The sequence below is a fragment of the Lygodium microphyllum genome, chromosome 19 (genome assembly GCF_053477565.2).
Source record: "Lygodium microphyllum isolate KBCC chromosome 19, Lygodium_microphyllum_v1.1.10, whole genome shotgun sequence".
Classification (NCBI taxonomy): domain Eukaryota; kingdom Viridiplantae; phylum Streptophyta; class Polypodiopsida; order Schizaeales; family Lygodiaceae; genus Lygodium; species Lygodium microphyllum.
The window spans coordinates 127,320,180-127,333,191 of record NC_141153.1 but is presented as its reverse complement, the minus strand read 5'-3'; the positions used below and the strand labels follow the sequence as shown (position 1 = coordinate 127,333,191).

Genomic DNA, 13,012 nt, shown 5'->3' with positions numbered 1-13,012 from the left:
GCGCCCATCACATTTGATTCCAAAAGCATGATGGAGAGAGAGAGAGAGAGAGATGCGGGTAATGAGAGAAGAGAGTTGTAGGTAATGATGGCCCCCATAAGCATCTAGCAAGCAGCACCATTCATGCCCTTTTCGACGGTAACTTTTCCGTAACATACAGGCATTTTATACACATAGCCCACTCTCAACGCTTTTTGCTCAGTTACAAAGGGCAAAAGTCACATCTTGGAGCAACACACAAAGGGTGACAAAAGAGAAATGTTTCGTGTTAGGACGCAATGTGTAGAGGCTTATGTGAAGGGGAGGGGGCGCTAGAATCTTGTAAAAAGCTGCTCCTATTGGGCTTTTCTTACACCGCGTGTGTGTGCGTGATTGTGTTCTTTGGATTATATCAATGTAAAGCAGGGTAACGATCCTTACAACCCTTTCATCCACATTTCTCTTTGCTCAGTGCCCCAATCATATGAACAGTGAACACACATACCCACACCCACACCCACACCCACAGAAACAAACAACAACATGAGTAGAAGCGATAAAGATAACTTGTCAAATCTGTACAAAGATTTTTCCACCTCATTTTAACCCTACACAAGGCTGCTGCAGGGGTCTCTTTAACTGCTTCCCTCATGATGTCTATCGTTACCTTCAACTCTAAGTTTTACAAGTTGCTGGCTGCCCTGCAGGATTGGATTCTCAATTAGATTCTCACCAGTCAATCAGTGCTTCACAAAACTGTTGCTCACTTACACCACACTGATGGCATTGCCGTTCGGACCCATGCTGTTGCTCGCAATGGCTGCAGTGCCCGAGTGAAATGCAGAGTGCCTTGCAGAAGGTTGTTCTAACTTGAGAGCTAGAGGGTTAGGCTCTGCTGTGATAGATGATGAAGATGAAGAGGGTGAACCTGAAGGCGGAGGAGGGGGGGGAAGAGGACGCAGCCCAATGGTCAAGCTTAGATCAGATGGTACTTCACTTGCCTCATCAATCCTCATCAGAGATGGAGGAAGACTGGCCACTGGCCTGATCAGTTTACTCCTTTCCATGTATGATGCTTGAGCCAGTGCAGGGAGGGGTATGCTGGAAAAGGGAGAAGTAAAATTGGAAGCATTCTTTTGGGACCCCATTTCCAGCCCTTGCTTCAACATTGATTGTGCGTTCTCGTGGTTTGGCAATTTGCCGTACATGAAAACCGCTACCGCATCATCTCTGACCAATAAGCTGTGTAGGGAGTTGACAGGCGGCCGTGCGAAGGACCGTGTGAAAGGTGTCATGATGTTTGCTGTGCTTAAATTGGGAGCTGCTGCCTCACAACTGTTGGAAGGAAATGGAGCACTACCCATACTGAGCTCTGAAGAAGACGCATTGAACTCCATCACTGCCTTCTGAGAGACATCCACTCCAGGGACCTTCATGTACAGGCAAACAAAAATCGTTAATACATCATATCGTGCGTGGGTATGAAGGACCTTGTCAGGGGAGGTATGTGCAGGTGTTGCAGATGCAGGAGTGTTGTGATGTCGTGCAGAAGGTATGAAGGTGCGACAATGTATTGGAATTGAGACCATGCCAGCAAATCCTATGCATATACCGTAGGTGAGGTGTAGTCTGCTGGTATGTCAAAAAGACTGGATCTTCTCTTCCGTTTGTTCAGATTGTTCTGCCGCAGGAAGTATTTCTGGGCATGACTCGCAACCTGCGTGGGTGTCCTTGTTGTGACGAAGTTCCTTGAGATTCCTCTCCAATCTCCTTTCCCTAATTTCTGCAGTCCTACAAGAAACATTTTGTGTTCCTCTTCTGTCCAAGGCACCCCTGCTCATCCACATCACGCCAGAAATCAAATGAATGAATTGAAGAGTGTCTAAGTACTGACATCATCCCCCATTTCAGTAAAACAAGTGTGTCTGAGAGAAGACCATCCACATAACACCATCATCACCCACATGCACAATCATAAATCAAACCTGAAATTTCCCCTAGTAATTCTTTGTTAGATGTTTTCACAGACAAATTAGAGTGCCATAAAGGGACAGACGTGCAGCTAACAAATGACATACATGGGAGAGGACAGAACCCTTGCATTCAGACCCCATGTCAAAACCAGCAATTTGACCTCCAATTGAGAAAACGTAAACACGACCCATTACATCACCATGATCATCATCTCACTGAGCAATTCCAATCAAGTAGCGAAAGGGCCAGGTTACCTTTCTTCCTCTCCCTCACACTGCTTGCCGCCTGCACCATGCCATCGGAGACATAGCCATCTGCGGCTGTGCCGCCTGATTCCGAGTGCTCAGGGGTGGAGGAGTGTCCGTAGGCGGGGGAGTTGTGGTAGAGGGCGAGGTTGCCCATGCTGACGCTCTTGCGCATGGAGCCGTCTGGGGTGAGGCGCACACCGAACAGCATGACGCCTCCTGTGTTGTCTGCGGGCCCTCTGCCGGGGGAGTTAGTGGAGGGGCAGACTCGAGGAGGAGCTGCAGGCTTCATGTGACCTCCTTGTTGTTGATTGACAGACGGCCTCATGCTTGCTGTGTCTTGCAAGAGAAGGCTAATAATAGGATGTGCGACAGCATCAATCAGACAGGGAAGGGGGGCAGGGGGGAGGGGAGGCCATTACATTATGAGGGACTCAAACTGGGGGGACGAAGAGAGAGAGAGAGAGAGAGCGCTGTATTGTGTACAGTGCATGTGATGATCTCTACAGATTGTGGATGTGTTGTGTGAACAGAGTGGGAAGGTGTACCTATAAAAAGTAGGATGAATTGCGGAAGGGCAAGAAAATCACCTCTCTCTCTCTCTCTCTCTCTCTCTCTCTCTCTCTCTCTGTGTCTCTCGATCCTAGAGTTTCAATTAAACGCGAAAGAAGAACAGTACTACAAAAGGGCAACGGATTCTGCTTTTGTTTGGGATTTGGCGAAGACTCTCTCTCTCTTTCTCTCTCTCTCTCTCGTGACCTGACGCCGCAACCACCACCTCTCTCTTTCGAAATTAGATAATTCCGGGAATTATCCATAGACCGCATCGCGTTTTTTTTTTAACCATCTGCCTATGTCACGCGCCGTTCCCCCCCATTTTATCCCTCTATTTTTATTCTCGTTTTGCTTTTGGATAGAAACCATTGGCAACCGCAAGTTCCCAAGAACGAGACGAGGACGACACTCCAGAACGGCTCCCCCAAGTTATAGAAAAAACCTAAATTTATACTCAGTTTCTGCCAACCCTGGCGACTGGATGTCTTCTCTTCGGGTGTGAAGCGACCCAACCCCATGAGAAGAATCTCTATCGTGGATTTGGCCTATCAGGATTTGGGCGGGACACGTGGCTTCTTGTGGGGAGATCGAACGGTCGTGCCGGGCAAGCAGAAGCCCATCCGACGGCTGTAGAAGATCAGCCTGATTTTCAAAAAAGCTGCTGTGTGGGCTGGCATGTGCACGCAACCCACGGCTAGAAAGACCCTCTCACAGTTTATTATTTCGGGGAGGAGACTCGGGAGAGAGCGGTGTGCAACGCGACACGTGGCCGAAGCAATCGCACACGTGGCAATAAACTCTGCACACCGACCGCGACCTTTTTGGTCGTGTCTGCCTTTTCTTCTCCTGGAATGGCTGACCGGACCCTCTTTTGATCTGATTTATTGTGTAAATTTATCGATAATAACAAAGACAAGATGTTAAGAATTCGAGCACAGCTCTTCTGATGCGGCATGCCCTTTCTCGCTAGTCGCCATTTCAGCCAATAATAATCTGGGGGAAGATTTCTTTTTTCAGCCCGTGGTTTTATGGTTTTTACAACAAGCGCTACGTCCGTGCAACGCATGCTGCCACGTCGTTGTTACTGGTCAACTTTACCGCCGGCTTTGACGGGATGGACGGAATGACGTGCACGACAAAAGGGGGGGGCTGCCATTGGCTCCCAATCTCTCTGGAGATCTGGATGCTTCTTCAATGTTCATCTTCCTCGTCTTTTAAGTTTCCTCCTCTCCGGACCTCTCCTCTAATTTCTGAGAAAGGGAGCTGCGTCACTGCGTGTGTGCGTGTTCCGGTTGTCGCTTGTGCTTGCGAGATGGATAGACGAATCACGATAGACTTCTTTTTTCCCAACCAGTGTGGCGGGCAATGCATCCTGGGCCACTCCTGTCCCCCCTAAAGAAGGAAGTTAAACTGCTTTTGTTTTCTGTGAGCTCGAAAATACGTTAAAATTCCAGCAGCAAAGTGGTTTTATGTCCCACATGGGGATTAAGGGATTTAATAAGAGTAGGGCCATACTACAACTTGCTAGATTTTCTTTTTCTTTTGGGCATTACGTAATAAAAGAACAGCTTCTTCTTTTTTATTTGCTACATATTGTCCAAAGAAGATTTTTTGGGAAATCTTAGAGCCTTGTCACACCCAGGGCAACTAGGTTTATGGCGTTTTTCAATGCTCCTTGGAACAACATGGTCACACCCATTTGTTTAAGATGAACTATTGGGAAGAGACAGCAAAAGATGTCTTTTCCCAAATATTTTGGATTGTTTATTTAAGAATTAGGTTTCTAGATTGATTTCTAATACAGTGTGTTGTAGCAAAGTTCTATATGCTAGTAGCAGAAGTGGTATGCATTTTTACCTTTTGGATGGTAATTTGCATGAGATACTCTGAAGACTCATCATTCATTGTGTTCGAATCTACGAATCAATTGTGGTACTAGTGTTTATTCCTTATCTTCTTAGATTTTTTGAATTCCCGTAGGATTGTGGTAGTAGCATCAATTCCTCATCTTCTTAGACTTTTTGAATTCCCACAGTATTAGTGAATTTCTTTTTCTTTGGCTCAATAAGTAGCTGTAATTTCCCAAATTAGTCTAGAGCCTAATTTAAACTTTTCACCATGAAAGTGTTGAGAGATAACAAATGATGTATGCTCCAAGAAGAGATGTCATGAATCCCATATGCATAGTGAGGATAGTGGAGAAGCTGGAAAGCTACAAAAGCATGTACTTTAATTAAAAATACTATTTGTACTTCATTATGTGTCTCTGTCATGGTCAGCTCAAGATTGTGTTTATGAGTCCAAGCCTATATCTTGGAACCTAATTCACTTGAGCAATAGTTTGTCTTCTTGTCTATGTCACTATGAGTCTTGTTACCGACTTCTGTCCTCCATAATCAGTGCTATGCTCTAGATCCATGTTTTGTCACATGGTATCAGAGCCAGTCGAGCATGGCTTAGCTTCCATCTCTGCTCTTCCAGCTTCTCATCATCTAACCCTAGCTTAGTTCAAGTGCTTGACCCCATTTCTTCACTTGAGCTTCATACTCAGTGTTTGACAGCCATAGCCACAACACATACCTCTGTTGGAGCTATTCAATCTCCTCATCTAAGCCATATCATTACAAATCCTCTTCTAGATATTTCTTCCCCTACTCAGGGCACATCACTACATCACCTTAGAGGTCGAGATTGTACGCCCCAACAGTCGGCATTACGAAAATTCAATATCGTTGTCTCTGTTGCGCCCTGTGACGATCGTATTGTCTGCATGATGTGTGGAGGCTGTGATTCGGTCTTGTAAGCACAAGCAATTGAAGCTTACTATATGGGCCATCTACCCATCAAATATTTCACCGAATGATCCACGCTACAAGCTGCATTAATCGAAAGAAAAGTCGGTTGTTTCAAACCCTAGAGGAAGCCATAGCCAAAAACTTGAAAAAGCTTGGCAACCTAGCTCTTTCTTACTTTTCCTCCTCGCTGAAGCCTATGCCACTCAAACTTACTCAGATTCCAGCAAGATTTCCTCTCCAAGCCAACAAGATGGCCTCATCAAAAATCACATCCCTACTCACAAGTGTCTCACGTGTAGAGGGATCATAGCATTTGCATGCTTTCTTCTCCTACAAATATCCAAGTAAGATACACTTATGTGCTTTAGGATCTAGCTTCTTCCTCTTCTCATCAGGGATATGCACATAGGCTATACAACCAAATACCTTCATGTGACTTACATCTAGCTTGTAGACACATAGCCTATGAAAAGGCATTAGATCATGAATACCTGCAGTGGGAGTCCTGTTAAGAATGTACATGGCTGTCATAACAGCCTCTACCCAATAATACAATGGCATACTCTTCTCATTCATCATTGCATGAGTAGCTTCCATCAATAGCCTATTCTTACGTTCAGCCACTCCATTCTGCTGTGGAGTATAGCTACATGTAAGCTTGCCTGTGTGTGTCATTTTCAGCCAAAAAAGTGTCAAAAGCATTTGACACATACTCACCACTGTTGTCTAATCTCAAGCAAGAGATATAGCAGTCAAACTCTTTCTCTACCTGCTTCTTAAATTGCTGAAAAATAGGCAGCACTTCATCTTTTGCCTTCAATATATACACCCAAGTATAGCGATTGTAATCATCAATAAATGTCACATAGTACCTGGAGCCTCCCACAGGTGCATTATGGGTTGGCCCCCAGACATCAGAGTACACTAACTACAACGGGTGTGTGCTTTGCCTTACATGCTTGACAAATGGCAACCTAGACTGTTTACCAAAATGACAAACATTGCAAACATGACCAATGTTAGAATCTGCAAACTTGGGTAAACCTTTAACAAGCTGTTTTTCTGCATCATTTGTAGCCTCTGCAAGTTAACATGCCCCACTCTCTTATGCCAAATTTCCAAATCTCTAACAATGCCAGAACCATGGGCAAACATAGCTGAATTCAGCTCTAGCAAAGTGGCATCAGGAGTAAACATCCTGCCATTCCTGTGACTATGAGCAATCAACTTGCATCCATTGCCAAATTCTTCAATAAAGCACCCATGCTTATTGAATCTAACTTGCAAGTTATGCTTGGTCATCTGGCCCACAGACAATAAGTTCTTCATAATCGATGGGACATGCAGTACATCATGTAAGTGCGTCTTCCCACCATCATGAATCACAAGAGGCACTTTGCCTTTATGCTCAATGCTATGTTGCATGTCATCACCTATGCATACATAGCCATTTCTCTTAGTCACCATGTCAGTGAACCAATCACCATGAGGGGTCATGTGATCTTATGCCCCTAAATCAATTTACCATACGGCATCATCAGTGGATTTTTCAGTAGCCCTGTCGACAGTCTATCTCCTAAAGTATCATTTTCCTGACTGGACGAAGCAAAGAGTCCATGCTGTTTGCCATTCTAATTTCCCTGCTTTTTCTAGCAGTCCTTTGCAATATGACCATACTTTCCGCAGTAATGACAATCCCTATCCTTATTCGGATAGTCAACCCAAGAGCCTCTACCACGAGAGCTAGATCTCCCCCTACCTCTGAAGTTTCCACCTCCTCTTGCATTTGATCCCTATTGATTATTATTGCCATAGGATGCATTTTGCTGGCCTCCTCTTCCAGAACCATAGCCTCTACCACGGCTGCCACGATCACATTGATTGGAATAAAAGACTGCATCCTTGCTTTTTATACTACTAGAGCCTGTACCCAAGCCAAGTTTAACCTCCTCATGGATAAGCAATGCAACCAGCTCGTTGAAATCTGGCATTTCAACTCACATAGACATAGAAGTATCAAAAGACTTATACTCTAGACCTAAGCCATTCAAAGTCACATCAACTATGTCTTCACCTTCAACCTGAGTACCAACAAATGCCAGCTGATCCGCAATGGTCTTGATCTCTATCATGTAGTTTTGTATGGACCTGCCCTTTCTCTCCATGTTGTTAAATTTCTGCTTTAACTGTATCATCCTAGCACTTGTAGTGGTGCCATAGTACCTGATCAAATGTCCCATGCACCCTTAGGAGAGCTGCAATTCATTATTTTCATTACCATGGCATTTGATATACATAGGGACATCCAGTGCAAAACCCTGTATGCTCTCTCTGTCCATGCTCGATGAGCTTGCAGCTAGTGTCGGATGCCTGTCACTTGTAGGTAGCTTGGGCTCAGCCTCAACTCTAGTCACTAGATCCCAGTAGCCTTTCCCTATCTCCATGTGGAACTTCCATATGGCATAATTGTTGATGTCGAGCTTTTCCCCCACAATCTGGGTAATATTGTCTATCCTCTCAGCATTTGCCATAGTGTAAATCTTAGCTGGCTACCTGTAAACCAAATCTTTCTGAGAGTTCGGTTTCAGCTTGCAACAGTTTATGTCAGTTTTCAGCACAACCTCTACTCAGACAAGTAGTGTTTCAATCCAAAAACAATGGTATGTTCACCTCCTGTCAGTTGGCAATCACTTAGGTATTGCAGCCTGCATATATAGACTGCATTCACTGCATAACCAGCATGTAATCAAGTAGACTATTCATGTACAGACAAACAGCTTGTAAGCATCAAATGACAATGACCAGTGGCTTCTCTTCCATTCAAACAATAGAGTGTATGTGCCTCAAACAGCCCCAAGACATCTCAGACAGTTGCTATTACATGCATGTGTCCATACATGTCCAACTGGGCACATTGCAGTGCATGCACATCATGTATGGAAGCCATATATCCTTCCAACTAATAAACATTGTCAATACCCTACTATAACCAATAGTATATCCGTCCAAAATTTGGGGATTTAATGCTCATAGTATCCCACAACACACCTATAGCTCCAATGGCATGACTCAAGCCTTACGGGTAGTACAAGTGAATGTCAAAACGCTTTAACCTTGAAGTGATAATTGTTATACATTCAATTTCAAATTTCAGCCTATAATTTTAAGATCTATAAATGCATTCCAAAACTTAAGTTTTAATCCCTTTTGGTCATGTCCAGGTGTACATGGGTGTTGCACAGACATTTACCAAGCATTCTTGATTATCATATGCATCATTCCAAAGGCATTTGCGGACCAAACAGTGCCATGTAGTAGTGCTAGAAACTTCCTGATAGTTTTCAGCTTGTTATTCCCTTCAAAATTTAAGCATTTGACATTGAAGCAAAAGCATGAGAGATAACACTTCTACCTTGCCAAGTATGCCTATGGTTCAAAAGAGTTCATTGTACATGTCAGATAGCTTCCAAACTTCAAGAGTATGTTTCCCTAAAAGTTTAGCAACAGGTCTGTCCTTGTTTTTAGATTTGTACATAACCATGTAGCTCAAAAATGAGCTCAAGACAAAGCATCAATACCATGGATTCTTGCATACCCCTTGACAAGTGATTCATCAAGTAGTAGAGCACTATCCACCCTTCCTATGCCTTGGGTTAGACTAGCAGAGTGTAGGTAGCAGCCATGCTCAAATACGTGATATGTCTGAAGATATCTTTACCTTAGACCTGCTGGTTGTGAAGATTAGCATCCACTTTACCATGCTCAAACAAGCTTCTCCAAGCTTTACATAGCATGCTCCTCCTTCATGAGCAATAGAGTGCACCATTGGATGACTTAAGCTATCCAATCCTTTCCATAAAAAAATAGGTGCAAAAATTCCAGCTCCACGTCTGTATTTAGTTGCTCATGATGAGCATGGATGACATCATACATAGGCTCTAATACATGTTCTTGATCCCTTAAGCAACCCCCAACAAGCTCTAACAGTTCCAGAGACTCAAATTGAAATGCATACCTTTCACATGAGATCAATGGCATCCTGCTTCTTCAAGAGACATAATTTGTTTTCAAGCTTTAGGGTTTTCTCCACCAATGCCATCCTCCAAAGAGCCCATTCATGGCTTTGATACCATGATGAAAGTGAGAGAAGGGTTGGAGTCAACAGTGCAGAGTAGAGAGCTCACACACATTTCTTCATTATCCATAACACATAACTAAAGAGAGTACTGACAATCTAAGGTCACAATAGGTCCATTCACACCAAAGATAGCTAGGCTAAACACCAACTTATTCAATGTCAGCATGTGTATAGCTGGACATACTAAGTGTCGGGTACAGTCATACCAAAGATAGAGAAGTCGAGCTTGAAGTCTAACACTTTTTATGATACAATAGTCTAGCATAGGGGCAACCTTATGGCTCTTCTACTAAATACATGAACACCCAACCTTTGAGAATATATGGTCTCTTTTGAGGCATCCCAAAAGGATTGTGTCCCTATCAACCTCATGACATATATTAATGATGACGATGCCTTTGAAAAGCGGCTCTCTAGGTACATGAAGAATCTAACATCTACCTTCTATAGGAAACTTACTATGTGAGAGGTTGGGGCACTTAAGAATGACACATTTGGCTCATCAATTTCTCTCATGGACAACCGCATTTACTCTTCTACTCAATGAGCATAACATCTCCCCACTATCTAGATCAATAAAGAGGGTCAAGTTGGCAGCTTATTAAAAGATGTTCTAGAGCCATGTATCTGGGAGAATTATAATCTACACAAGCCAAAGCTACTGAATAAAGCATAGGAAGAGGAGGTTGCAACAAAAGAGCTTGCCATAGTCTTGTTGAATGAAGCATATGTTGAGGAAGAGAATAGGGCCTCTGAGAGATCCTCCCTACAAAGAGTGCCCATAGTCTACTCCACATCTCAAGTTAAAGTGGATAAGGGCGTGGATGTAGACTTGAGGGTGTGTAGCTTAGCTAAAAAAAATTGGTCCTTACAAATTGTATTTCTCCATGATGTGGAGAAGATGTTTGATATATGGGAGGACAAGGAACTGCCCATGTTGGCAATAGTATATGAGTTTCATTTGGATACCATGCCAATATTGTCTATTTTCACCTCATTCTCCAAGGTTGAAGAGATTGATGGTGTAATTGATGCCCTAGTGGGGATGCAATTGACACATTTGAGAAAAGTGCAATTGGGATAGAAGAATTCAAGGCACTTGTATTAATATGGATGAGATGATACACCCCACCCTTGCATCTCAGATATCAAACACAAACACAATAAATGAGTTGAAATCGAATGTGGATCGTATCAAAGAGGTTGAGGTTGAGGTTGATGAGGCATAATAGGTAAATTTAATTACTCATATGTTTATCTTGTATATTTTAATGAAATTTTACTAATAATTTTCTTATAGTTGCAGGTTGTGCTAGATGTGTATGAGTTTGCTATTAGCTAGGGGGATCCAGAAACATTTGAAAGAGATGATGCCTTTGCTATAGGGGATGGATCCCCCCTCGATACATTATTGTAATCCACACTAATTTCACCCCCACCACTCGTACCCAACTTGCATTCTAAAAGCACACTTGAGGGTGCTATGAGTCTTGAGTATCACCATGAATGCCAAGAAGATTATCCTTGTTGAGAATGAGTTGGTTTTTTGGCACACACCTACATGGGAGAATTATGAGCTTGGTGGCTTTGGGAAGTGCTTTTGATGCTCCAAAAGTGGAGATGGTGATGAATGCGGTGCAATGGAGATTGTTGGTAGCAAAGAGATGCTATACAAGCAATTGAAGCCAAAAAGAAGTTGCCTCTTCGGAGCAAATGATTGCCTTTTTACAGGTTATAGCATATCTCTACACTAGTGCCTAGCTAAAAAGTTGTCTAATATGAATGGAAAAATAATATTGATGTACTTTTCTCTTTCTATATGACTTGTATTTGTAAATACGATATCTCAATTCAACTTGTATATACAACTACAAATACATGGTATTATCCATTGATGGTAGTCATGGATGTTTCTATTTGACTCATTTAGGAAACTACAAGTATGTGATGTTATCCATTGATGCTAGTCTTGGATGTCCATACAATCTAAATACTATTTGAGCTTAGGACAATGAATACACTTCACTAAAAATTTACCCTATATGTTGATGTTTTGCCACACTAGAATGGCATTATGGATCCTAGAGAGTCCTCTTTGTCTATTGTTTATGTTACCTAGAATATAATTTCAAAAAAGGATAATATGATACATGAACTAGCGAGATGGCACTTCCATTCAGGCATTTCATGCACAATAGCATCCTTTTTTGAAATTTTCCTATTGAAAACATAGCCGATGCATATAGAGACATGTTTACACTATTGGCATACTAAAACAAGTGTTTTTTGAAATTCTACTCTAGAAAACATAGCTAGTACGTATAGAGACCTATTAGTACTATTGACATGCTAAAAAAAACATTTTAATTAAAACCTATAGTTATTAATGAAAATATAACATATCATAGTGATCATTGTGGAAATTTTATGAAAGCATTTAGAAAATGCAATTCACATAGGTAGAAAACATATGAATCATTAAGAACTCTCCAAAAATAATCTAAAATTGGATGAATAGATATACACAATTTGATTCATTGATACACAAAAAGGGATTATAAACCAAATTAATTACATTGATACATAATAATAAAATATATTGCTATAAAGTATTCTCCTACCTAGTTGTATATCTTTATGTATGATTGTTATGATGTTTGTACCACCAAGTCTACACTTTACACTTGCTTCCCATCTCCATAGCTCCACAAGATCTCTTTGAATTTTTGAGCAAATGGTGTATCATAGGGAAATAGCTATTTGCTCTTTTGACACTTCCTGATCCCTCTTAGGTCCTTGAAGTGGTAGTTGCTTCTTCATATCCATCACCTTAGCATTTATGTTGTAGGATGATGTTTTCTTTAGGCCCCTTGGTGAGACTATGTTACTCATGTGCAACCAGTGGAGTGAGTGCATGTGAGAGTGTTAAGTGAGCAATGATAAAAGACAAGCCTCTCTCAGAATCTGATAATGAGATGTTAAGGAGTGTCGGTTTAAGGAATTGACTTTGTTAATGTTCTACTCTCAATGAAATAAATTAATTATTTCACAAACATGACATGACCAATACACGAACCCAAACAATCAACAATGCCTCTTGTAGCCACCAATATTCTAAAATCAAACATGAAGTAGAGCAATTGACAAACACCAAAACCAAATATTTGAGTCCGAAACAAAACACAAAAATCTAGTACCTCTTTGATGTTTGATACACAATACTTCCACTCTGCAGCATCCAAACTTTCTCAAGGTTCTCGTCCAACACTCACCAAAAACCATACTCTTATATGGGACCCTTCTCTCCCTCACACAAGAGAATAAAT

At 42.0% G+C, this 13,012-nt stretch overlaps 1 protein-coding gene across 1 annotated transcript; it reads right to left on the bottom strand.

Moving 5' to 3' along the window:
* Nucleotides 1–525: 525 nt before the first annotated feature.
* LOC148020359 (uncharacterized) lies at nucleotides 526–2,845 on the bottom strand. Its single transcript, XM_087700662.1, has 3 exons — nucleotides 2,208–2,845; nucleotides 1,592–1,812; nucleotides 526–1,409 (listed from the first exon to the last, which is right to left on the bottom strand). Exons 1-3 carry the CDS (start codon nucleotides 2,524–2,526, stop codon nucleotides 747–749), a joined length of 1,203 nt encoding a protein of 400 aa, XP_087556788.1. The 5' UTR covers nucleotides 2,527–2,845; the 3' UTR covers nucleotides 526–746.
* Nucleotides 2,846–13,012: the final 10,167 nt, after the last annotated feature.

What these genes read in the sequence shown, in the direction of transcription:
- LOC148020359 (XM_087700662.1), bottom strand. Translation starts at nt 2,526, where the DNA reads ATGAGGCCGTCTGTCAATCAACAACAAGGAGGTCACATGAAGCCTGCA. An exon ending in TGTGAGGGAGAGGAAGAAAG is followed by an intron (nt 1,813 to 2,207) that starts GTAACCTGGCCC and finishes GTGGATGAGCAG; the next exon opens with GGGTGCCTTGGACAGAAGAG. An exon ending in CAGACTACACCTCACCTACG is followed by an intron (nt 1,410 to 1,591) that starts GTATATGCATAG and finishes CTGTACATGAAG; the next exon opens with GTCCCTGGAGTGGATGTCTC.